At 43.0% G+C, this 27,500-nt stretch overlaps 1 protein-coding gene across 1 annotated transcript in view; it reads right to left on the reverse strand.

The window, feature by feature from the left end:
- The window catches only part of LOC123507731 (dipeptidase 1-like), a 121,773-nt gene that overhangs the window by 20,631 nt on the left and 73,642 nt on the right, over nt 1-27,500 (reverse strand). The window contains exons 4-6 of the mRNA XM_045260892.1: nt 23,015-23,171; nt 11,638-11,770; nt 4,363-4,513 (exon numbers count right to left, since the gene is read on the reverse strand). Of these exons, the coding sequence (XP_045116827.1) occupies nt 4,363-4,513; nt 11,638-11,770; nt 23,015-23,171 (441 nt within the window). The remainder of the gene's footprint in view (nt 1-4,362; nt 4,514-11,637; nt 11,771-23,014; nt 23,172-27,500) is intronic.

The raw sequence follows: 27,500 nt of genomic DNA on the forward strand, positions 1-27,500 counted from the left end.
GAGGCAAGAGAGAGAGAGAGAGGGAGGGAGAGGGAGAGAGGTGAAGCAAGAGCACTTTATCGTAATGTGTTTCAAAGGGAGGTGAGTGGGGGGGGGATGAGGGCGATGTCTGGCTGTAGGTGGTGGGAATGACGCTTGCAAATGAGATATACTAAATTTCATCCCATTAAGTGCATTACAAGACTGGCCTTTGCAGCATCATAGCGAGGGAAGGAGAGAGGGAGGGAGGTGAAAGAAGAAGGAAGGAAAGAAGGGAGGGAGGAAGGAAGGCATGAATTGAGAGTAAAAAGTCGCAAGGAAAGGTAAGGGAAGCAGAATGGAGGTGAGGAAGAGATCAGGTGCTGTAGAAAATATGAAGAAAAGAAAGAGAGGAAATGCAGAGTGGTAGAAGGAAGAAGAGGATGAGGAGGGGGATTACGGAGAGGAGGACGAGAAAGAGAAGGAAGAAAAGAGCAAAAAGAAGAGGATATAAGGTGGCGGAAAACGAAAAAAGAGGAAGAGGAGGAAGAGAAGAGGAAAAAGAAGATGAAGAGAAGAGAAAAAAGAGGAAGAGAAGGAAGAGAGAGACGACGAAGAGGAAATGAAGAGAAGAAGAAGGAGAAAGAGGAGACGAAGAAAAAGGAGTAATAGTATGAATAAAAAAAAGAGGAGGAGGAGGAGGAGGAGGAGGAGGAGGAGGAGAGCCTTGGTTTGAGCGGGGCATTCACCTCTTCGTGTTCCAAGTGTTGACTCTGTGCCTCGTCTTTCTCAAGTAATGCCTTCACTCCATCGCTCCCACTTCAAAGCTCCAACCTTTTCACTAAGCCTGACGTTGCTGCAGACTACACGTTCTCTCTCTCTCTCTCTCTCTCTCTCTCTCTCTCTCTCTCTCTCTCTCTGTGTGTGTGTGTGTGTGTGTGTGTGTGTGTGTGTGTGTTGACCCAGCAAATTGTTTGAACTGTTACTCGTAGTAGCGGAGTTTCAGTGTGTTTCGTTCTTACATTACTCACAAATTAGTTTCTCTAGTTTCATGTTCAAATCTAAGTGTATTGGTGTTTTGGTTCCACTATTTAGTTAAGTGTTGCTCTCTGATTACGTGTTTACATTTATTTTGCTATTTTTCAGACCTACACAGTATCTAATAATTCGTCTTTTTCTTTAATTCCTCTACAGACAGTAATACGCTCTACAGACTACGTTAATTCATCTTTGTATTTCGTAGTCTTTAGTTGGAATAGTTTTAGCTGCCGGAAATTTAAATAGTTTGAAATAATTTATGTTCGTAGTTTTCCCTCTGTATTTTCCTCCCCTCTTCTGCCTTGTTTGCTTATTTGGAGAGTTTTGCTGATTTTTCTTACGTTTTTCTTTTTCTTGATATATGTTTTTACCTTTTTTTTTTTTTATCAGCACAAAATCAGTCACTGTATCTATATTGTCTATTTGTCTAATGGAAAGTTTTTTTGATTCAATTTTGCCTTTTTTTTTTTACCTTTACTCTTTAGAAAAAATCTCCATTAACACAATTCGCAGTTTTCTATTTCCCACTCAGTGAATTTGGTCCTATATTCTTTTTCCCCCAACCTGGCTTTCATTAGCGCCACTCTCACCGCCACGTGTGGGTCGCTCTCCCCTTCCAGTCACGCTCACATGCCCTTGCTCCCCTCTCTCACCTCTCCCTCTCTCCCCTCTGCGTCTCGTGCCCTGGAGATCAATGCCTCCCAATTCATCATCACACCTCTCACGTTTAAACCACTAAATTATGACTCATTAAATCTTCATAACCCTCCTTCCCCCCTTCTCTCTCTCTCTCTCTCTCTCTCTCTCTCTCTCTCTCTCTCTCTCTCTCTCTCTCTCTCTCTCTCTCTCAATTCCTGTGATACATGGATTTTTTCGACTATTTTTTTCTTTTATATAAGTATGTGTGATTTTTTCTTCTTTTTCTCTTTTTGTCTTTCTTTTATCCCAATATCTCAAATATATCTGTTTTCCCCACACTCTCTCAGCTACCTTAGACTTAAAACAGACTCTTATGTAGGTATATGTATGATTTTTCCTTTTTCCAGTATCACCCTTCTCTCTCTCTCTCTCTCTCTCTCTCTCTCTCTCTCTCTCTCTCTCTCTCTCTCTCTCTCTCTCTCTCTCTCTCTCTCTCTCTCTCTCTCTCTCTCTCTCTCAAGACCCAAGGCACATATTGTTATTTTTTTTTCTTCTTTTTTTCCCTCGACCCAGGCTGCGATAAGGACTTGCAATGCACCCGCCACTTGTCTGGGTCTCGCCTGCAGCTTAACAAGGGCCAACGTCGAGCATTGTTAAGGGGCGGGAGTATTTTTGAGGGAGGAGAAAGGTGTGTGAGAAGCAGAGAGAAAGAGAGAGAAAGAGAGAGAGGAAGGAGAGGGAGAGGGATAGATTTTTAGTTTTGTTGTTCCATAAATGTTGAAATAATGAAGAAATAAGGGTGAAAGGAAGGTATTTTGAGGACAACATGATTACTGATGTAGTATTTTTATAGTATTGCAAAAGAAAACGGGAAAAATGTTTCTTTGATATAAGTTTGTAGAATTTTGCAATTTATCCGACTTGAACCTGACGTGTGTGTGTGTGTGTGTGTGTGTGTGTGTGTGTGTGTGTGCGTGTGCGTGTATGCAGCAGAGGAAGCTCACACAGCGGTAACATTAAAGCCAAATCTTGTTATGGTCGTGTTACAGCTTTCTTTACAGCTTGTGGTTTCACTGCTAAAGGAAGTAAAAGAAACATGGAACTCTGAATTACTATTGTACGCTGCTCTCTCTCTCTCTCTCTCTCTCTCTCTCTCTCTCTCTCTCTCTCTCTCTCTCTCTCTCTCCGTGTGTGTGTGTGTGTGTGTGTGTGTTTTCAATCTACAGCAAAACTAGACGGATTAAACACTCTATCCGAAAAACAAATTAGAGATGCAAGTTTTCTCTAAATGAAGCCTTTTGTGGTGAATAGGACCAAAAGCCACAAAAGAACAAGATTAATTACGTTTCACCACTTGCTTTGATATTCATGAGGAGAGAAAAATAAATAGAGGACAAAAAAAAGAGTTAATGAATCTAAGAAGGAATAGAAATTAGAGTTAAAAGTTGCCACGTTCTCTGATTCTGTACTGGGATGCATTTTTACCTTGGGATTTGGGTACGATTAGATCATTTTATTGACATTAGGAAAGGGTCTATAGAGGTCAGAAAGGTTAATGGCCACAGCCTTCACTATTTTAATCCCCACATACGTTTCTGAAGCTGTATAAAATCAAATAGTAAGCAGAAGCAAAATGAAAACGCGTCATTGAAGAGGTTAGTTAAAAGACAGGTGTATGTGTGAGGTCTAAGGTGTGTGTAGGTGTGCGTGTCATTAGCCAGGTGTCACGTGTTTTCCAGCGTGATTGTGGCTTGTTGATGCGTGACACTAACAGGTGTGTCGTGGTGTTTACTGGAGTGTGCTAATTTATGTGTGTGTCATTACGAGCTGAGAGAGAGAGAGAGAGAGAGAGAGAGAGAGAGAGAGAGAGAGAGAGAGAGACCTGTTTACGTGTTACAGGTGTTGCCATTTACCTACCGTGCCTCATTACATGTGTACTTTATATTTACTATTATCATTATTATTATTATCATTATTATTATTATTATTATTATTATTATTATTATTATTATTATTATTATTATTGTTATTGTTATTATTATTACTATCATTATTGCTATTAATGTGGAGTAACTGTGGCTTTCTTCCCTAACACAACATTCATTCCCAGAAGGTTAATCTTACAATGAATTCACTTGCTACCTTTCTATAAGCATTTTCTAGACCTTCATCAGCATTGTACGTGTGAAAAATTGTATCTTAAAAATAAATTAGAAACCTTCCCTTTACTTTCGCTGCCTCGACTCGCCAGGAACACGTGTAATTGGTTCAGACTCAGCAGGGGCCGGTGTGCTACAAGGGCCGTAATAAGCAGGTGTTTCAGGTTCAATTAGATTAAATACACGTGCTGAAAAACACTGTGAGAATAAGATAAGAAAATGTGAAATATTCTACGATTATTTTAAAAGTGTGTGGTGGTGTGTTGACTTGGCGGGTCGTGTTACAGGCGTGTTGAGTCCCAGCAGGTGTGTGTCACAAGATGCACACTTACCAGGGCGTGTTGCAGGTGTGTGTCACACTTACCAGGGTGTGTTGCAGGTGTGTGTCACAGGTGCACACTTACCAGGGTGTGTTGCACGTGTGTGTCTCAAGGTCCACACTTTCCAGGGCGTGTTGCAGGTGTGTGTAACAAGGTGCACACTTACCAGGGCGTGTTGCAGGTGTGTGTCTCAAGGTCCACACTTTCCAGGGCGTGTTGCAGGTGTGTGTAACAAGGTGCACACTTACCAGGGCGTGTTGCAGGTGTGGGTGAGGGTGAGGTAGCGCACGCCCAGGTCGTAGTACATCCTGAGCACGGAAAGACTCGCCCCCACCAGGTGGCCGCCCTCCACGCCCAGCAGGCTGGCCACCCGCCCCGAGTTGTACACCTCCAGCAGGCCTGCCAACAACGACACGCTGGATTAGTGTGTGTGTGTGTGTGTGTGTGTGTGTGTGTGTGTGTGTGTGTGTGTGTGTGTGTGTGTGTGTGTGAAAAGTGCACATGAAGGGGTGTGAACTGTTGCTGGGTGCACATGAAGTGATGTACTACTAACACCGTCATTAAAGTGAGAGGTTGTACTGTGAGGTGCCGCAAACACGTGCACACATTCATCACGCGGCATAACTGACTGTGTACTTGGTCATGAGGGAAGGGAATGGCGTGGGGGTTTGGGGGACCAGACCCTCGTAACACTTAATTTAGTACAGTAATTAGAGGAGATTTGTGTGCATTGCCCTGACTTGTTACACCCACGCATTGTCTCACGCCCACGCCGAATAGAGGTTGTTGCTTTTCCTTCTACTGGTACTGCTACTACTAATCCTCCTGCTGCTACTGTTATTGCGGCCACGGTTACTGTTTTTCTTTCTGCTTCTGTTGCTGCTACTAATATTACTACTCCTACTACTACTACTACTACTACTACTACTACTACTACTACTACTACTACTACTACTACTACTACTACTGATACTGTTAGTGCTATTCCTACTGCTATTGCTACTGCTTCTGCTTCTGCTTCTGCTTCTGCTTCTGCTTCTGCTTCTTCTTTTGCTGCTACTACTACTACTACTACTACTACTACTACTACTACTACTACTACTACTACTGCTGTTACTACTGCTGCTACTACTACTACTACTACTACTACTACTACTACTACTACTACTACTACTACTACTACTACACACACACACACACACACACACACACACACATTTAGAACATATAAATTAATTAATGCAAGAGAAAACGCACAAGCCGAAAAAAAAACAAAAGAAAAAAAGAAAAAGAAAAGTCAGCAACTTAAAACATGGAAGACAAACATGGAGTGGATAAGTTTTTTTTTTCTCCTTTTTTTCCTTTTTTTTTTTTTTTTTCTCTGGCTAAGTTTGGAATCTGTCCGTGCGTGCATAAAGAGCTTCCGGGGACACGCTGCAGTTATCAATAAAGAAGTTTTCGGGTTTTCTCAACTTCCTCTGCATCTTTGCACAGAAACTAACACCCTTCGGGACGGCGCCTCCTCCTCCTCCATCTTCCTCTAAAGTCTTTCTCCTCTTGCTCCTCCTCCTCCTCCTCCTCTTTCTCCTCCTCCTCCTCCTCCTCCTCCTCCTTTTTATCTCGATATTTATACTCAGTTTTCCCTTTGTCTCTCATGGTTTTAGCTCATTCCGTTTTCGTTGCCCCCTTTTTTCTGCTATTTTCCTTCCTTCTTTCTCTCAAGATTTTGCTTTTGCATCATCAGCTTTTTTCTCTTCATTATTCTCTTTGTCCTTGTTTGTTTTTAGCGTCTGAATGTTTTTCTTCGTTTTATTTTCTGCCTAATTTCCTTCGTCCTTTCGTTTTCTTTCTCCTCTTCACTCTTTATGGCTCATATTGTCTTGCAGCTTCACTTTGTCTTTGTTCTCTGTCTCAGGCACATTCATTGATATTCCAATACTTTAAAAGAATCGTATATGTTGACTTCCTTTCACTCGTACAAAATGAAAGATAGATTCACCAATGGCTGTCTCTTCATGCATTAATACCACAAATTGAACATGTGTTAACCCCCTTAGTACCAGGACACGTTTTCATATTCATTCTGTTTTTCATTAGGTGATTCTATACAGCTTTAAAAACGTATGTGGGGATTAAAATAGTGAAGACTTTGGCCATTAATCTTCTGACTCCCATAGACCCTTCCTAATATACATAAAATCACTTAATCATACCCAAAACTTCTGATAAAAATGCGTCCCCGTTATTGAAGGCGTTCATTATACTCGACTAAGGAAACCCGTCAGCCATTCATTTCTTGTATCTTTGTATCTTTCAGTCCTTTCCCCGTTAGACGATTGCTATATTGTAGGAACTGAATATACAGGATAGTGTTATAATGTCTCGTATATCCGCTATGTTGGTTAACTCTTCCAGTGAAGGGAACAGTACAAGGGAGAGAATAGAAAGTCTCATACAAGGGATAACTGAAGGGGAAGGCCTGATGGTAAAGTTTGAAGACGTATCCTGTGATGTAGTGCGCCTTACCTTTACCATTTCAGACCCTGTATTCTGAACCACGTCCCCGCCCCACCTTCAGTAATTTCAAAAGGCTCTAATTGAAGTCAAGAGGGTTTTTGAGGGTGTTTCTGTTATTGTTTTGACAGGTTAACTCGATTTCTACATTATTAATAGAAGATACGCTATTGAAAACACGGCTAATCATCTCTGTGGCCTTGGAAAACAGTCGTGGGGAGAAAAGAAAGTGTCGGAATATTGGTCCTAATCTTTCATTGTATTTCCGATAGTGAAGTTTAACGAGTACTACTATTATTACTAGTCTCGTTTGGGTCATCATGTCAGCAATTTGTTCGTTTGTGTGTGTATTGCGTCCCTCCAGCCGTGGTCGTGGAGACAGACGCAGGGACTCGAGAGATGCACTTCCCGCGGACATGTTCCCTCCAGTTGGGTTATTTTCACCACTAAAAGCGCCAAGAACTTGTGTCTTTTACTGCCGCCGAGGGGAGCTGGACGAGAAGTGGGAACGAGATCTAATATTAGGGTGAAAATGGGTTTTGTGTTTCGCTACCACCACTTTCACTACCTGGTGCTACTGCTACGACCACTACCGCCGCCACCACCACCACCACTAATACCACTTCTACTACTACTACTACTATTGCTTCTGCTACTGCTACTGCTACTAATGCATTGGGGGAGCTAAGGAGTATTTTATTCACTATAGGAGTATTGGTTTAAAAAGCGCGGACGGGGAGGGTGAAACATATGCCTACGTGACTAATACAAGAGGATGATTTACCACCGAAGCACACAAAGCTGTATTACTGGCAATTCTTTACCCATTAGTGACACTACCCTAGAACCTCCTGATGACACCACCATCACCTGAACTCAGCAGGCTTGAGGGAATGAAAAATAACCAAATTAGCGAAGACAGGCATCTGCTGAACATGGGAAGTCAAACGAGTGGTTCATTGTATTTACTGTAACTTGATAACATTATTTCAGTAATGCTGTAAATAGATACAGGTGTTGTAAACCTCCTTCACTTCCATATCATAGTCATGCTTCGTACGAACAAAGACAATGGGAATTACGAGAGAGTCAAGGAGATGTTGAAAACCGAGATTATATAACGAGGGGACAAAAGCTCGCGCACCGTCACTCCCCTGCTACGGTGTCATCCCGTCCAGTGTTTTGCTGGTTTGTGATAGAATTGTTTTGATGTATCATCCACCGAGCCACAGATTAGCTCAGGTCACATCGTCTGTGCTAACTCGGGATCAAAAGGAACACACACACGTAAATAAACACGCAGACATTGTTTTTCCTAGTCTTGATGACACAGCGCGGTCCTCAGTCCCTACCAGTGTTTCTTTCTCCCTCTCCGAGTCGGCCTGGGACGTTTCATAGCTTAGAATTCGGCCAGATATCACTTGTTGACACTAGAACAGAAAGGAGAATGGCACCACTACATATGCTGCTACCACTACCACAAGTATTACCTCTATTTTAACTTTTACTACTACTACCACTACTACTACTACTACTACTACTACTACCACCATCACTACTACTACTGCTACTACTACTACTACTGCTACTACTACTGATTCTTATTTTACCACTACTGCTGTTCCATATGCTGTAACGAGGCGATCGAAGGCAGTTGTAGCAGCAGCAACAGTGAAGGTGAATTATTCTCGCGTGACAGTGGGTTTTTGCTTTCAAGTGAACAAAATGGAAAGTAAAAAGTAAAACACGAGCGAATGTACATTGACTTTTTTTTTATTTCACTACGATGTTATTACTTTTTTCTGGCATTCGGTAACGATGTTGTGTAATAGACCGAGAGTGGAGAGAGAGAGAACATATGTGAGGAAATGGAAATGTGTGTGCGTGTGTGTGTAAGAGAGAGAGAGAGAGAGAGAGAGAGAGAGAGAGAGAGAGATTACGTGATTAGGAAACATTTTATGGATGCTGAAGGAGAGAATGTTTGAGGAAGGAGATGGAAGAGAGAAGTAAAGAGAGAAGGAGCGAGGGTAAGAAGAACAAAACATTTCAGCTTGATGAGTGTGTACAGTGGATAAGGAATATTTTGGGAATGCCTCGTCGACTTAATCTTGGAATGCGAAGGAAGGAAGGAAGGAAGAGAAGACGGATGGACGAGGAGAAGGAAGGGAGATAGATGGATGGAGGTAAAGAGAGAAAGCGAGACATAGATGGGATGTAATATGAAAGGAAGGAATAGAAGAGAGAGAGAGAGAGAGAGAGAGAGAGAGAGAGAGAGAGAGAGAGAGAGAGAGAGAGAGAGAGAGAGCAACACATCAAAAGCAAAAGCTCTTCCTACACCAGAGTTTCTAGTCTAATATTTGTTTCTGTGTCTACAATCTGCGTTGGAGTGTGTGTGTGTGTGTGTGTGTGTGTGTGTGTGTGCGTTCGTGCGTGCAAGAAGAGAAAGGAGGTATTGGCTGCCTCTTCTTTATCAATCGAGTCTATTTCTGGCCATCATTCTCTTGCTGTTTTCCGGGAATCGTAACTGTGTCGCCTTACCTTCACCTTCTCTTTCCCTCCGCCACCACCACCACCACCACCACCAACACAAACACCACCACCTCCACCTCAAGTCCTGCTCCGCCTCCTTTAAGGGAATCGAAGCAGGTCCCTCTATATAAGTCCACATTACGTCGCCAATCCGATTGAAAGGTTTTCCCAAGGCCATCGGAACCTTCTGACCGCGAGAGAAAAGAGAGAGAGAGAGAGAGAGAGAGAGAGAGAGAGAGAGAGAGAAGGGGGAGGAGAGTAAATGTGGTTTCGGGTTTGCTTTCCGTCTCCTAGAATAACAATTACAATCTTTCAAAGTATTTGGATTTCTTTCCCAGAAGTTTTTTGTTTTGCAAGACGAAGGTGGAAAACAAAATATGTCGCCTGTACTTTTGGGATGACTGGGATTTTAAACATTTAGTCCGATTTGGATACTTGTGTTGAATTAAATGAAAAAAAAAAATGTGAACGTTTCTGCTGAATAAAATGTAATGAAATGTTTGAGTAAAATGAGTCAGAAGTGTGTGTCTGAGGAGGAGATAAGGGAAGGCAAGAGCCGTGATGACATTTGCTTTCCTGACATGCAACTCTTTGATGGGAAGACTTCGTGGGGAGCCCTCAGGACCCCAAGACGCGAAGTGCCTGGCTTGTTTTTTTTCCTTGGTTAGTAAACGCCCCTGCTCTGTGTGGTAATGGAGACAGGCTAAAAGCGAGAGATGAAACGCAGATGCAACGAGATGTGCACTGTTTGATAAATGATTTTTTTTTGTAGTTGGCGCAAGGAAACACCGCTGTCGTTCTCGGTAATTGAAAGGAAATGGAAGGAAGAGATGAGAAGGGATGAAACACTTTCATTACGCTCCCAACTTCCTAATTAATTATGTAGCGATATCTAATAAGCTCTCTTGCCCTTAGGCGATCTACTCGTACTAGGGTGAAGGATGCCAACGTGACGCGGCCTCAGTGCAGGGGAATACTCTCCATGGCTCTGCGGTGTTGTGTTGACCCATATGACTATAAAACAGGAGAAAAGTGCTGTTGTATACATTGATCTGTCCTAACCTCGTGACTGTGAGCACTGCCTGGCCTGACATGTGTTATAGCTGAAGGTGACTGGTCTGGGCGGCTCCTCGACACCTCCCTCCGTCACGCTCATCCTTTACATACTCGTACGTTACATTTTAGGAAACCACCAGCGTTGTCAGTCTTGATCCACTCTATTGCAGTCAAAGCAGGGAACATTTACCTCCTTTCGCTTTGTTCCCTTGCTTGTGTGTTTGGTTCGCGAATCACACAGACAAATGAGTGGAAGAATGAGATTTGGAGCGAAAAGAATGACGGAACAGATGAAACAAGCTCATCACAGTCCCAGCCTCCTAATTAACCCTCCCAAAGCAGGGATCTGTTTGTCTGTTTGTTGGATTCACGAATGGAACCTGCACGTGATTCTGACTGAGGAAATGTGATCACTTGTGACTTTGGGTGAGAAGTCAGCGGCCATGTTCTTCCTTTGTGTTCTTTTGTGTCGCTTTGTTCTCAGTGGTTGACACACGGAAGCGTGCCTCGTGTGCTGAGTGGAGGGAGTTTTATCATCAAAAGAGATGGACGAGAGGAGTGAAAACGACTGTTCCTGCGTCAACTTTCTCCGAAACGGGAGGTTTTATGTCTCGTCTTCAGCTGCGTCGTGTTGATGCTGTACTTGACTTGCTGGGGGAAAGTTTCGCCTTTAGTCTTCACTGTAGATTAAGGGTCTGGTATTATAAGCCACGTTCTTCCCTTAAACTAGTAAGGAAAGAGTATATTTATCAGGATATCGTATTTCTGAGGGAAGAAAGAGAAAAATATCACGGTGACATCTCATTTTTTATAATTAGATTTCTGCTTATTCTCCCTGATGCCGCGTGAGTGAGTGAGGGATGAGAGGGATCTGCAGGTGTGGGAGTGTGTGGGCGTGGATCTTATTGTAGTGAAAGTGTGTTCCCAACATCCTTGAGTGGGAGAGGATTTTCGTGAAGCTCAGGACTTACTGGAGTGTGTGGGCGTGCGTGACTGAGTTATTGATGTGGGAGTGTGTGGGCGTAGGGACTTACTGGCGTGGGAGTGTGTGGGCGTGGGTGACTGTCTTACTGGCGAGGGAGTGTGTGGGCGTGGGGACTTACTGGCGAGAGAGTGTGTGGGCGTGAGGACTTACTGGCATGGGAATGTGCGGGCGTAGGGGACTTCCTGGCGTGGGAGTTTGTGGGCGTGGGGACTTCCTGGCGTGGGAGTGTGTGGGCGTGGGGACTTACTGGCGTGGGAGGGTGTGGGCGTGAGGACTTACCGGCATGGGAGTGTGTGGGCGTGGGGACTTACCGGCGTGGAGTGTGTGGGCGTGGGGACTTACTAGCGTGAGAATGTGTGGGCGTGAGGATTTACTGGCACGGGAGTGTGTGGGCGTGGAGAACTTAGTGGCGTGGGAGTGTGTGGGCGTGAGAACTTACTGGCGTGGGAGTGGGCGTATCCGAGGTGTTGTGGGTAGCGCGCGATGAGTCTCTTCAGCACGTCGATCTGCTCCAGCGTGACCTGCGCCGCGTTGAGGTACTGCGCCCCGCACGGCACATACGCCGCCCAGAACTGTCACACACACACACACACACACACACACACACACACACACACACAGGAAAGACAGAAGACATATTGGGATTAGTATTAATATTAGCATAAAGAATTAGTATATTCATCACAATAATTAACCCTTTCAGTACTAGGACACATTTTTGCCTTGAGATTTGTATACGTTTAGACCATTTAATTGACATTACCAAGGGTCTATGGAGGTCTGAAGATTAATGGCCAGACTCTTCACTATTATAATCCCCCACATAAGATTCTGAAGTTGTATAAAATCACCAAATTGTAAGCAGAATGAATATGGAAACGCGTGATGGTACTGAAGGGGTTAACCACTAAACATTGTCTTCTAAAATATTCCTATTACAACATTTAACGTCATCCAGCCTCATCTAGAGCGAGAAAAGTGAGCGAGTCCCTTTAGTTCATGGACAATTAAGTCGTCTAATTATTACATGGTGGCAAAAGTTTCCCAGAACACTCCCACTGTGATGACCAGCCCCAGCCACTGCCAACACACCCTACCGAGCACTGTCACTGTCACCTGAACAAGAGTGTACACGGTTCCTTTACACAAACTAAAGACAAAAACCCTACTTCTTATCACCTACAATCGCATAACTACTGCTGTTTCTTGTTTTTACCGATATAGAGTCTTCCTTCTCCTCCTCCTCCTCCTCCTCCTCCTCCTCCTCCTCCTCCTCCTCCTCCTCCTCTTCTCTCTTCCTCCTCCTCGTCCTCTTCATCCTGATCCTCCTCCTCCTCCTCCTCCTCCTCCTACTTGTCCTCTTCGTCTTTCGCGTCCTCCTCCTTCTCCTCTTCCTGAAATTATGTCTCGGCTGAAGTATATATCTTATAAAGGAAGACTTACCAAACTAAAAATTAAGACCCACTTTCACAAAGAAGGATGCGAGGCGAACTAATAGTGTTTAGAATATTGAAGAGACTCGATAACAGTAATGCGGATGATTGTTTCACGGATGATCGGTCCAATATAACAGGAAGACAAAACAGCCTCAAGGTAACTGGCGAAAGATTAACGCCAAACGAAGCGAAACGACTCTTCAATAGGGTTGTTAGCGCTAGAAAATTCTCTACACTGACGTTGATGGCACAGTAGTTACGTTGTATTAATAGGGGATGGGTAAGTTTTAGAACCCCAATCCACAACAAAGGTGCTACTCGCTGTCTTAGCAAAGGGCAATAGAAAATACATATTCAGATTTACTTCAGTGTGTTAGAGTGAAGAGTTTCTTTAGTTAAATTCCTGTACATGGGTATTAATGGCTATCAAACATTGTGCATGCAATCTCTCCAGTCACTCCACCCTACACAATATTTATTTTTCCTTTCTCTCTCCTCATTTTGCACGCTCCCGCGCCTTCTTCCCCACCTCTTTCCTCTCATTATACCCTCTTCTTTCCGCTCACACCACTTTTCCCTTCTCCTCTTCGCTCTTCCTCCATTTTTCCCTGTTCCTCTTTTCCCTCCCATCCTGTCAATATCCTCTTTCCCCTCTCCTCTCTCACGGTTCTTCCTCCACGTTCTTCCGATTGCTAAGTTCATTACTAAAAGATGGCCTTGCTGGAGGAGGACTTGGTCAAGAAGGAAGTTGGGTTTATCGAGTGATGTTGAGGCTGTCACACTGAGAGAAACCGCCAGTAAGAGGATTAGGGAAGGATTCAAGTAGACGGGCTGGTATAGAAAGACCAAGAGAGGGAGGACGTGGATAAGGATGAGGACGAAGAGAAGGAGATTACAGTACCTAATCTTGTTAAGGCCTAAGGGGGAATGAGGAGGAGGGACTGCCCGTAAACTTCTGGACCAAACAGGTTTAGTATGATGGTTTGGAGGGAGGGAAACATCGATTAAAAGAAGCTTCGGGGAGGAGGGAAAAGAAGGAAGTAACACGAGGGACGGAGTAACGCGAGGGAGGAAGTAACCAGAGGAAAACACTTCGATTCCACACCAGGTGACGAGAATCTTCCTTCCCGCTCACTCGTTCCGGCAAACACACCTCATGAATTCCGCTACTTTTTACTACCTTGTTCCTCCTCCTCCTCCTCCTCCTCCTCCTCCTCCTCCTCCTCCTCCTCCTCCTCCTCCCCCCCTCCCCCTCCCCCCTCCTCTTCCTCCTCCTCCTCCACGTGACGGTCTTAGCCACCTCTTTTGTCACACGGTCCGCGACATAAACCTCACAAAGTTTGGGCGTCAACGTAAGTAATGAGAGAGAGAGAGAGAGAGAGAGAGAGTATTAACATCAATTTTTATATTTCATTCCTACTACCCGTGGATGGTAGCCAGATGGCCGCCACTCGCACACACACACACACACACACACACACACACACACACACACACACACACACGGGGGTAGCGATGGAGTCTGTGGTTGTGATGGTGATGATGATGGTGATGGTGATGGTGATGGGAGTGCTGATGGACCGCGAGGAGGAGGAGGAGGAGGAGGAGGAGGAGGAGGAGGAGGAGGAGGAGGAAGGAAGGAAGGAGAGGCATCAGAGGACCGCAGAGTAAATGGTTTAGAGGGGTAATGTTGACACAGGAAAATAAAGGGGGCGGCGTCCCTGAGTTGGCTCCAGGCCCCAGCAGGAGATGAGTTTATATTTCGAGCTGCAGTGTTAAGGACAGAGCAACTTTCCCTCATCTCCCTTCATTCCTTCATTCCTTCCTTCTTTCCTTTACTCCTTCATTTATTGTTTTTCTCCTTTTCCTTCATTTATTCATTCCATTAATTCCTTTCATTTTTTGTCCCTTTATTTCCTTTTTCTTTCCTTGCCTTTCCTTTTCATTCCCTTTTCCATCCTTCTGTCATTCTTTTTTTAACACATTCCTTCCTTCTTCCTTCCATCTTCCTTCATCTTTCCCTTCATTATCTACTTTTTTTGCTTCCTTTCCTTCTTCCCCATAAATACAACTCTCTTATATCTATCCTTCCATCTATCCTCATTCTAAGCCATCCTTACTCATCCTCACTCCTTTATTCCTCATTTCTCTGTGAGCCATTCCCTATATTCACTAAATTCTACTCCTTTTCCTTATTCCCGATCCTCCTCTCCCTCATTCCTATTTCTCATTCCTCCCCTCGCCCATTCCAGTCTCATTGTTATCCATTCTCATTCTTATCCATCATTTTTATCCTCAGTGTCATTATTTTTATCCTACATCAACGTACGTCCCTCTTCCTCTCTCTCTCTCTCTCTCTCTCTCTCTCTCTCTCTCTCTCTCTCTCTCTCTCTCTCCCCCCCCCTTCCCTACCCTCTCATTTGCACCCTCACTCACCATTCAGACAAAAACCTGACAGCAAACAAAGCAGTGTGAAATATTCCACCCGCGCACTATCATCACCATCACCACCATTCCAATCACCACCACCACCACCACCACCACCACCACCACCACCACCACCACTACTGTCATTTCGATATTCTCTCACTGATAACAATGACTATTATGACTAGACTATTATGACTCTCTCTCTCTCTCTCTCTCTCTCTCTCTCTCTCTCTCTCTCTCTCTCTCTTCCTTCCCTTCCCTTCCCTTCCCTTCCCTTCCCTTCTCTTCCCTTCCCTTCCTTCCTTCCTTTCACTATCTTTATCACGCCATTCTCTCTCTCTCTCTCTCTCTCTCTCTCTCTCTCTCTCTCTCTCTCTCTCTCTCTCATTTCCATTCCTACATTAATTTCCACCTCACGCTTCTTCCTCTCGTGTCCAGAATTTGCATTTCTTCTTCGCATTGTCTTTGTCTCATTGTCTTTACGCGTCTCCTCTGTCTCCTCCGTCTCTCCGTCTCGTTTCTCCCTCTCCCTCTCTCTCCTTTCATTTCACTTTGCTTAACTCAATTCTTTATTTTGTTTCTTCTCATTTCTCTGTTTCTGAATATGTGTTTGAGAACCTCTTGAATGTTTCCTTTTTATGTTGATGTATATTAAGAATTCTCTCTCTCTCTCTCTCTCTCTCTCTTGCTCTTGCTCAACTCATAATGACACGTTTACAAATTATTGTTTGAGAATTTTATCAAGTTAAGCACATTTTTCGTCATCATTTGGTCTCCACATGTAGTTCCTTATCTAGCAGAATTGTGCCTTATTTATGATGATTAACTATTGATCTCGTGACATTTGGAAGCTATTTTTGTATTAGTTAGAAGTATAAACTTATATAGCACCCTCGTATTTAGTTTCTTTCTTGCCTTACATATGTATTAACCAGGACACCTCATTAGATTCTCACAAAAGGGAGATGGATTTCCTGTTTTCCTTTGTGGGTTTATTGATTAGTGTGTGGTGAGAATGTGTGGTGTGTGGTGTGTGGTGGAGGAAGCGCAGGGCAGTGATGTAGCTGTTGTCAGGTGAATTACACAGTGCTCTCCTTCCTGCGTGTATTATAACTCACTATAAATCCACCAGTTGTGAGGCTTTGTTAGAAGGTAGACAGTTAATTATGGGAATGAAGATAACTATGGGATAATATTGGACCTATTTGTATGACCTCTTTTGACCGTTTGGGGACTGGCATCTTAGTGGGTCGCTGTTTCCGTTTCTTTTAACCACTTCAGTACCATGACGTGTTTCCATATTCATTCTGCGTTTCCATATTCATTCTATTTGGTGACTTTATACAGCTTCAGAAACTCATGTAGAGGATTCAAATAGTGAAGACTGTGGCCACTAATCTGAGCTCCATAGATCCCTCCTAATGTCAATGAAATGGTCTAATCGTACACAAATCTCAAAGTTAAAATGTGTTTCAATAGTGAAGGGTTAAGTTTGTTGTCCTTTCCGGTGCTCTTTCTACATAAAAAGAATGCTTAGCCGTCGTTGTGTGATCCTGTGTATGTGAGGAAGTGTGACACAGTATGTAACTGAAGTGAGATTAATAACTTTTTGACCATGATTGCACTTTGCTTAGTCTAACATCCTCCTTATCGAGAATGAGAAAAATGTGATTAAAAGTAAATTAAGTACACGAAACAATAAAGTGAGGGTAATAACTTTGCTTTCATCGATACCTTCCCTGTAGAGGATGAGGAAAACGAAATGTGATAGATAAAGTAACTGCTATCTCGTTCCCGCATCAAAATTCATACAAGTTTTAGGAATCTTCGGCTTTACCATCCTATACCTCTTAGTTTAGATTGGATAGCGTAACTTTAGCACAACAAGCCTCGTACGGCCCAGAATCTGTAGCTGTTTGTTCTTCCTTTGTAGTGCTTTGTGTTCCTTTGTATTCCTCTGGGTTCCTGCCGCCATCGACCTTTTGATCTCTCACCTGTCCCCCTCAAGCCCTCGCCGCCTCCCTTACCTAATTCCGTGGCGGGTTCAGTCGATAGCAAATTATTAGTGAGGTTGCTGTTTCTCCCCGGTCACTTTTCTCTCCCCTTCCTTTACCTTACTTCAGAACCACAGCTTTCTTTACCCCAGGTTTGCAAGGGATGAAAATTACTTGTAGGTTATAGGGAAAAAGAAAACTATATATAATTCTACTGTTCTCTTTGTCTGTTGTGTCTCGATTTTTATTTGTGTTTGCGTTTTTATCATTACTTAATTAAGAAGGTAATAAAAGAGGCTATCAGGTCTACACGTGGCAGTCCCTGTATGAGCAAAGCTACCTAATTCCATCAATCATTCCCATCCGTAAATTTGTCTAATCTTCTTTTAAAAGCTCCCTATTGACTCGGTACTAAAAACGTGATAGCTGAATCCGTTCCCAATTTTCTTTTTTTCCTAAACTTGAATTTCTCAGCTTAAACTCATTACTTTTGGTTCTATTTCTGGTTTTTCGTCTATCTTCATGTGTTTGTGTGAGTCTTTGTTCTTGTCTGTGTGTCTGTCTGTTTGTCTGTCTGTGTGTCTGTGTGTGTGTCTGTTTGTGTGTCTGTTCGCTGTTATTTCTCTTTCTTTATGTTGTTTTAGTTCTTTTCTTTATTTTTTGGCATTGGTTTCCCGTCTCTCTCTCTCTCTCTCTCTCTCTCTCTCTCTCTCTCTCTCTCTCTCTCTCTCTCTCTCTCTCTCTCTCTCTCTCTCTCTCTCTCTCTCTCTCTCTCAGGTTTTCGCATTCAGCTTCCTTGTTTTCTTCCTCTCACTCACTCTTTCACTCGATTGCCTCTGTTTCTCTTCTTAGTCTTCTGCAATGTGTGTTTTTTTGTCTGATTTTCGATTGTCCTTCTTGTCTTCTGTGTGTGTGTGTGTGTGTGTGTGTGTGTGTGTGTGTGTGTGTGTGTGTGTGTGTGTGTGTGTGTGTGTGTGTGTGTGTGTGTGCGTGTGTGTAATTTTTTATAAGTGTTTTGTTTGTGTTGTAAAGGACTGTCTCGAGTTGCTGTCAGTTTTGTTGGTCTTTTCTCCGTTTTTCTGCACGTTTTTAATGTTTTACTCCTTTTTATTTCGCTTTTTTTTATTGTTTTTGTTTTATATTCATAGATTCTGATTCGTGTTTGATACTTGCGAGAGAGAGAAAGAGAGAGAGAGAGAGAGAGAGAGAGAGAGAGAGAGAGAGAGTAGGGAATAGCATCCAAGCAAGCAGTGTGTGTGTGTGTGTGTGTGTGTGTGTGTGTGTGTGTGTGTGTGTGTGTGTGTGTGTGTGTGTGTGTGTGGCGGGAATCAAGGCGCAGTTCAGGATATACAGGCAGAGGGGACGACCTACTCTTGGACAACTACACTGCAGATTAACACATTTCGCGGTCGTTAATTTAAATCATACATATCTACGAGAGAGAGGAGGAGGAGGAGGAGGAGGAGGAGGAGGAGGAGGAGGAGGAGGAGGAGGAGGAGATGGAGAAGAGTAGGATAAGGAACGACTATACAGAGGAAGAGGAAGAAATTGATAATGTTGATGAGGAAGAGGAGCAGGAGAAGGAAGATTATGGTAGAAGAGGAGAAGGAGGAGGAGGAGGAGGAGGAGGAGGAAGAAGAGGAAGAGTAAGAGGAGGAATTTATGTGGTTTTGGCATATGGGACGACTAAAAGTAGGAGGAAGTGTAAGAAATAAGAGGTGAAAGAGTAGATTTGAAAATAAGCGAGGAAAAGGAAAAGGAAAAGGAAGAGATAGAAGGAGAAGGAGGAGGGATAGTGGAAGAAGAGGAAGATAAAACAGGAACTTAGAGTGGAAGGAACAGAGAACTAGGAAGAGAAGGGGAAAAATAAGGAAAGGTGAGGAGAAGATATAGAATGAATGAAAGAGAACATTGAGAATAATAAAGAAGGAGAAACGAACGAAGGAGAGGAAGGCGGAAGAGGTGGATGAATATGGAGTAAAGTCAATAACTTCTCCCCTCCTTCTTTCTTCCTTCTCTCTTCCTTCTCTCTTCTCGTCTTGCTGAAAGGAAACCGGAAGCAGTGTGTTGTTTTCTCTAATATGTATTTTTTGTTATTTTTATGGATATTATTTGTATTAGACTGCAGCGAATTAATTTTTACCACATATATAAGTTTAGATAGAATATTAAGCATTATTCTTATTGTAAAAATCAATAATCAAACTACTATTAACCCCTGCAATACTGAAACAAATTTTTACCTTGATTTCTTAGTACGATTTGACGATTTTTATTTACATTAGGAAAGTCTATAAAGGTATAAAGATAAAGAGCCAGAGTCTTTACTATTCCAATCCCAGCATATGTTTTAGAAGCTGTGTAAAATCGCCAAAATAGAAACCAGAATGAATAACCAGAATTGAAACGCGTCCTGGTGCTGAAGAGATTAATTACCAGCTCTGTTGATGTCTGCTGGCTCGAAATTGGTGCTTTATGGTGCTACTTCTGCTGCGGGACAAGGTGGAGAGGACAGGAGGAACAGCTCAGGGTCTTAGATTGTTACAAGTTACTATACAATAACACGGTAACTTCATTTTTCTCACTTCCTTCCTGTCATCCTTCGCCACGCCTCCCTGTTGTTTCTCTTTCCCAGCTCTCCCTTTCCTTCTTCCTCATTTCTCACTGTCTTGTGGTGTCTGATCCCATTTTTCTTTCTCTCATTCTACTGTTCTCCCTTTTTTATCATTTCTCTCCCTTTTTTCCTATAGTTTATCCTTTCCTTTTTCCCTATCGAGTTTTTTTTTCCTGTCCCTTATTTTTTTTCTTCCTGTTTACTGTCCACTGTCTCTCCTTTTTCCTGTTTTCCTGTTTGATTTTTCTTTCCTCTCTCTCTCTCTCTCTCTCTCTCTCTCTCTCTCTCTCTCTCTCTCTCTCTCTCTCTCTCTCTCTCTCTCTCTCTCTCTCTCTCTCTCTCTCTCTCTATCTCTCTCTCTTTCTCTCTTCTCTCTCTCTCTCTCTCTCTCCTATCTTCCTTTTTCTTACCTATTGTGTTTCTTTTCCTCCTCCATATTTCTGTTTCCCTACCGTTGCCTTCCTCTCTCCTGTTCTTCTTCCTCTTTTTCTTTCATTACTTCTATCTCCTCCTCCTTCATTTTCTCCTCTTCACCTGCCATCATTTTTTTGTTTGTCTCTTCCTTTTCGTTCTCCTATGTGTTTCTTTTCCTCTTCCATGTTTCTCTTTCCTTACCGCCTTTGTCTTTACTCTTCTTCCTTTTTTTCTTTCATTACTTCCATCTTCCCTTCATTTTTTACCCTTCACTGTCATCCTCTTTTTTCTGTCTATTCCTTTTTTTCTCCTCCCTTTTCTCCCTTTTCTCTCCTCCTCCTCCTCTTTCCTTATTTTATCTCATTTTCTCTTCTCCAATTTTCCTTCCTTCCTTTTCTATTATGTTTCCTACCATTACCTCCTTCTGTTCTTCATCTTTTTTTTTCTTTCATTACTTTTATCTTCTCCCTTCATGTTTTCACTTTTCACTGTCATTGTTTTCTCTATTCCTTTCATTCTTCTCCCTTTTCCCCTTTCTTTCTCCTCCTCTTCCCTTATTTTGTCCCCTTTTCATTCACTTCTCCAATCTTCTCTGTATTATTTCCCCTTCCCTTCCCTTCCGTTTCCTTTCCCTCCTATATCCTCCCATTCCCTCCTGGCTCTAGCTCACTGTTTCCTGGTCCGGAGGGAGTGGAGAGTACCAGGGTTTGGGATCGCCTCTGGGCATTTAGTTCATTTGCCGCTGTGTACTCTGTGTTCGCTCCTCCCTTTATGGATTCTGGATTGGCGAGTCTTGCCCTAACTCTAATGTGGGAGCTTCCTCGTGGTGAAGTATTGGGTAATGTTCTTTGTTGTGTTTGTTCTGTTTGTTATTTTGGGTGGTTTAGAAATGGTTGGCTGGTTCTGTGTGGTTATCTCTTATTTCTTTTTTTCTTTTTCTTTTGTACCATGTGGAGTTTTCACGGGAATTTGTGGGTTAAAAGGGATACGAGTACTCTTTGGGGTACCTCCTATCTCAAAGCCCACCCGCAAAGAAACCGTTTCCCCGAGTGAGGAAACCCAACCTACACTCGGACCGTGGACAGGATTCAAACCCGTGCACTTGGAGACCCCTCAGACCCCAAAGTACGCATGGTTCCACTGTACCACGGCTCTCTCTCTCTCTCTCTCTCTCTCTCTCTCTCTCTCTCTCTCTCTCCCTAAGTAAGTTCCTGATGTATAATGCTCGTCTGGTTCCTATTTAGTGAGTTTTTAATGGCAGTTGACAACCTTGTGATGAGAGCAAAGGATGTTACCTGGAAAAATGCTCGCTCGCCCACACACACACACACACACACACACACACACACACACACACACTACAGAGAGAGAGAGAGAGAGAGAGATGGGTGAACGTATGAAAACAAGAGTATTTCCACCAATCCTATAAAAAAAAAGAGTTGAATATTTAAAAAAAACAAATGCATTGAAGCCAAGTCGAGGATTTTCACGTTTGTATGTGATTCTTTTTTTTCTTTTTTCTTTTTATTTTTCATTTTTATTTTTTTTGTAACTTTTTTCCTTTCTACTCTACTGCAAAAATAATAGAAAAATCCTGAAAATCCGAACAAAAATGCCAAACGATATATACGTACATATGTGTAAAGCGAGAGAGAGAGAGAGAGAGAGAGAGAGAGAGAGAGAGAGAGAGACAGACAGACAGACAGACAGACAGACAGACAGACAGACAGACAGACAGACAGACAGACAGAGAGAGAGAGAGAGAGAGAGAGAGAGCCACTGTTATCTGACTTGTATTTAATCTATGTGCTTCTCTCTCTCTCTCTCTCTCTCTCTCTCTCTCTCTCTCTCTCTCTCTCTCTCTCTCTCTCTCTCTCTTTTCAGCAGCTAGTGTGGGTTAACAAGGGTGAATATTTGGCCACTAAGCGTGTCCAAGAGAGAGAGAGAGAGAGAGAGAGTTATCTGGCTCTGACACGTGTCCTTCCCTTCACTCAACAGTATAAGGTGAATGATATGAATCACAGAATAGCTGAAGGGCGAATGATTCTCTCTCTCTCTCTCTCTCTCTCTCTCTCTCTCTCTCTCTCTCTCTCTCTCTCTCTCTCTCTCTCTCTCTCTCTCTCTCTCTCTCTCTCTCTCTCTCTCTCTCTCTCTCTCTCTCTCTCTCTCTCTCTCTCTCTCTCTCTCTCTCTCTCTCTCTCTCTCTCTCTCTCTCTCTCTCTCTCTCTCTCTCTCTCTCTCTCTCTCTCATTAGCATACCATTGCACCTGAGATATCACGCCAAACACCTGTGCCTTTGTCTAATTACCCATGATGCCTCTCGTGCTGTACGCTCCTCACCTTCCTCGCCTTCCTACACCTTTGCCAGACCTTCATTACCCATTCCATTGCTCTCTTCCTCCCTTGATATCGCTGTCTGCACTCCATTACTACATCACTGTACTGTCTTGCTATTAATCTATTTTAGTTTTTCTCCTATTCTTGTTTTTTTTCTTTTCTCTCCTTTACCTATTTCGTTGTCATATTTCTTCCTCCCCTTGCATCGCTATTTTGCATTTCATAACGTTATTGTTCTCCACCTGTTAACCTATTTCATTTTTCTTGCTCCTACTCTCAAAATATCTCGAGTCTTTTATTTCTCTAGCTCTTGTCCTATTTCATTTCTTTTCTCCTCCCCCTACCGTTTAGATTTTCTCTCCTCGCCACTATGTGTTGCTCTCGTGCGCTGGTCTTATCGCACTCCCATCGTCACTATCCTCAATGTTATTCTGTCTCTACCTCTTTCCCATTCCTCCCTTGTCCGTTTTCAATTCCTGCACTGCTCTTCAGCCTCCCCTCCTCCCTGTCCCCTTCCAATCCCAGCCTGCCTTCCTACCGTCCCCGGAGCCTTCTCTGTCCCCCGTCCCCGACACACGTGCAGGCACTCACCTGGGCGCCCACTCTGCCGTGCCTGAGGCGAGCCAGGTCGGTGTGGGACCAGGGGGAGCCGCCCCAGGGCTCCACCGTGCTCAGGTTCTGCGACATATCCACCTTCTCCAGCTTGTTGTGCACGAAGTTGCGGATGTTCCACGCCAGGTCGTTGTGTCTGCGGCGGCGAGGCGTGGAAGGGAACATGGGAGTTAGTAGTGGAGGGAAGGGGCGTGGCTCCCTGTGTGGGAGAGGGAGGGAAGGGATGGTGATGTTGATGGTATTTAGGTTTGGAAAGCGATGAAATATTTGTGTGAGTGTTTGTGTTACTGGAAGGGGAACAACAACAACAGGTAAACTATGGCAACAACGATAACCGCAGCACCAACAACACTATCATCATAACTACCATCATCGTTGCCATCATCATCATCATCATCATCAAAAACAATTGTAATAAAACAAATATTTAACATCAAAATAAAAAAGAAAAGAAAAACAAGCACATCAACATTAAATCTAGAAGGAGGAGTAAGAGAAGCGTTTATTAAGACAGGAAGTAAAGAAAAGTGTTTGTAACTCCATTTGGATGTTTTGAAAATTGGGTATGTACAGAAGTCTCGTCCAGTACTCAACCACAGCTACTTGAGAATGTACTTAATTAGGAGCACGACTAAATAGATAATTCATTGCTGTTATAGACTTTCCCTTTGTTGATGTTCCTGGAGTGAGTCTGGGAACTATACACCTAGATGCACTACCCCAGACACCCTGACACACTACACACCCTGATACAATGCCCCATACTCACTCTGACACACTACACACTAATTTCCTCAACCACATATTACTCAGGCACATGTACATTGAATTTCAAAGTTACAAGTACTCAATGTTGTAGTTAGACCTGGACTCAGACCCGGCGAGCAGTGGGGAGGTATTTGCATTCACGCTGGAAGTGTTCGTATCAGCATTTCAAGGTGTAGGAAGCGTTAGTATCAATGCGTTGCCGTGGTGTCTGCAAACAACGGTTGGCTGCATCGATAACTTGTTTCAGCCGCTCCAGGCCAAACGAAGCACCGCAGTAAATACAACTTTCCAGGGAAGCCACAAGCCACTCGTCCTTCTTCACGACCTACCACCACCTCCATAACCACCACCACCACCACTACCACCACCACCACTTCACTATCTTCAAGCTTCATTCTCATCCACTTCTTTTCAAACTAAAATAATAACGTGTGTATTTCCTTCTCCATGTCTGTATTCCCATGCTTCATCAGATAAGTAGTTATTTTTCTTTTCTTATTGTATACATTTCCATAATATACAAGTTTGGGTGCGTGTTGACTTCTCTTCTCCTCCTGTCCTTATTTTCTCTTCTCGTATACATCCCCTGACTAAACAGTTCAGTTGCTGCCTTTTATTTTACCTTTAATTTCCCTGCATACATTTTCAAGCTGCCTCAACACAAACTTAACTTTCTTTATATTTTTGGCCGTGTATTCATTTCCAAGCCGCGCAGTAAAAGCAATTATCACTTATTTTTGTTTTTTGCTCCCTTGTGTACATATTTCAAGATGTCCACCCCCTCCCGCCCCCCACAAAAAGAAAAAAAATGACTTCTTCCTCTTTTCTCTCTGCCCTTGTCATTTTTTTTCACTGAGGATAATTACTTATTTTTGTGACCCTTTTACACATTTCCCAAGATGCCCTTCAAGAGGAATATCCCACTTTTTAAATTGTCTTAAACTACTACTACTACTACTACTACTACTACTACTACTACTACGACTTCTTTATTATTTTATTATTATTCACATACTTATTTTCATATTTACATTTGAAGCTTAAAAAAAGAAAGAACGTACCATTGTAATATATTAGGACAGAACAGAACGGCAGGTGTAATACAATCGCTCTTCTTACACAAAGCTACACCTGAGAGTCTTCCACGAACAGGTAACTCGTAGGCAATAAAAGCCCCTACCTGTGGCGGCAATTCGAACGGGGATTAGCGCTGATTGAGATGAACGCGTTAGCCACAGCACTGCCACCGCCGCGCGTACGCTAATACATAACAGCCGCGGTAGTCAATGGAAGTGCCGGCCATTAATCCTATAACTGTCTGTCTGTTTGTCTGTGTGTCTTGTCAGTCTATCTGTCTATGTGTCTGTGTCTGTTTATGTCTCTCTCTCTCTCTCTCTCTCTCTCTCTCTCTCTCTCTCTCTCTCTCTCTCTCTCTCTCTCTCTCTCTCTCTCTCTCTCTCTCTCTCTCTCTCTCTCTCTCTCTCTCTCTTGTTAATCTTATCAACGTTATTTTTGTGTTTGTTTACTTCTCTGTCTTGTTTGCCCTACAAATTCCCCTTCCTACTAACTCTGCAAATTCTACCTCTTGCTGAAAACGTCCTTGATATTTTTCACTAGAGTTTGTTAAGAATCATTACTAGATTTAGAACACCCTTGAAAACTCGGTAGAGGATGTTATGGTACCCTGTAGGGGCTGTCAGACTTACTACAGTCGCTAACCACCTTTGAAAACCCTAACGATGGTTTCTTGACTTTATTAAATTCTGTCAAAGTCATATGAATTATTAGCCCCTTCATCACTTAGGATTTGTGAACGATTAGACTATTTTATCGACATTAGGAGGGGTGTATGGAGATCAGTAGATTAATAGCCACAGTCCTTCACTATTTTAATCCCCACACATGAGTTTCTGAAGCTTTATAAAATCACCAAATATTAAGCAGAATGAATATGGACACGCATCATGGTACTGAAGGGGTTAAATGCTCTTGAAAAAAACTAGTGACTATTATTTGACTGCTAAACTCAATCAAACTTACATCAATTATCAAACATTGAAACAGAAACTACTATTACTCGACTGTATTAAACTTTGTCAAACTCACAGTAATCATTAGAAACCTTTAACAACCACAGCGCTTATTTCTTGACCTTCTTACACAATCACTAGAATCGTGATGGGAGGCGGTGGCGTAGTGGATAAGGTGGTAAGCGTGAAATCGGGCAGACGTCCATGCGTAGGCTCGAATCCCAACACATACCATTGTGAAGCTGTGCCATTTGTCAAGTGGTTTAAAGTTACCTACATGTCACATGATACCCAGGTTCTAGGTGGTTACACCAAAGATGCGCTTGGGTGGTGATATGGGTCCTAATATGGGTACCACTCTAAATAAAATTGCTTGCGCCACTAATGGGTGGAAGCTGAACAGCGCTTCCCACATGTACTCTTCAAGTATGTCTACAGGCGCTATAGGCCATAACATAAAAAAGAAAATGAAATCTCCGCTAAAAACTCAGTGCTATCCACTGCTGGACATTTTTCGAGGCATGTCATGAGGTACGGCGAGTCGCGTGGCGGTGGTCAGCGCGTCGCCCCGCCTCACTCCCTCTGTGATGGATGTATCGGTGCCGGAGTAAATACACATTTTTCACTTTGATAAATGTATTGGAAAGTATCTTATATGAATTTCCCCTTTGATGGATATGTCGCGGCGTGCAGGAGATCGTTCATCACCTGCCTGGCATCTGTCCCCGTGTTGAAAATGGAATACTTGCTCTTGTCTCCTTCCTGTTCAGGAGGTAAAGAACACTGTCCGTGGCGTTGTGCATGCATTAATGATACACCTGTGGCTCCTTATTGGGGATTTGTTTTCTTTCCACGAACATGAAACCAGTAAGTATTTTCCATTTACGTTAGGTAGTGAGGTAAAGTTAGTGCACTGTATTAGTTCTAGATTTGGTTAATTTGGTTTAGTTTAGATCTAGTTAGGTTAGGTTAAGATGGGTTAGGTTAGATTTAGTTAGGATAAGATATGTTGGTTCAAGAACAGTCACATTATATGAGTTATCTCTAAAGTTATGTTGTCAGTCAAGTCTAGGTTATATTAGATTTTTAGTCAATTATATTTGTTTAGTGTGAATTACGGTACTTAAAAATCAGATGTATTAGGTTAGCCTATATAGGATGTAAGTACTGTAGTTTTTATTGATGAATCTTAGGGAGTACAGTTTCCACGAGAGTCGTATTAAGGCCGCTAAACACATCGCACACCACAGACTCAAGGACCAGTGGGAGAGAGACAAGCCTCCAGACCCCTCTCAGCCAGTGTGTGCCCGCAACTTTTGCCTTGTGTGTATACGTTGGTCAGGTAAAAAGCCTTCCTTGTTCATACGCATCACGAGATCTTCAGGAACTTCATAAATACATAATACTTGGCAACATTATGAGTAAACTTGGTACATTTTTCATGCCTGTCCTTCCGCCTCGCTTATTTTCTTCTCTGCCCCTTATTCTTTTCCTTCTCGACCTTTTTTTTCATTTTCTCCTTGCTCTTCCATCTTCTCCCTCTTCTTTCTTGTCTTTCACTCTTCTCGCCCCTCCTTCCTTCTGCATTTTTCATACCTGTCTCTTCACTTTTCTTCTCTCGCTTCTTCCCTATCTTTCTCTTTTCCTCCCTCCTACATTTTTCCTTC

The sequence above is a fragment of the Portunus trituberculatus genome, chromosome 23 (assembly GCF_017591435.1).
Source record: "Portunus trituberculatus isolate SZX2019 chromosome 23, ASM1759143v1, whole genome shotgun sequence".
Classification (NCBI taxonomy): Eukaryota; Metazoa; Arthropoda; class Malacostraca; order Decapoda; family Portunidae; genus Portunus; species Portunus trituberculatus.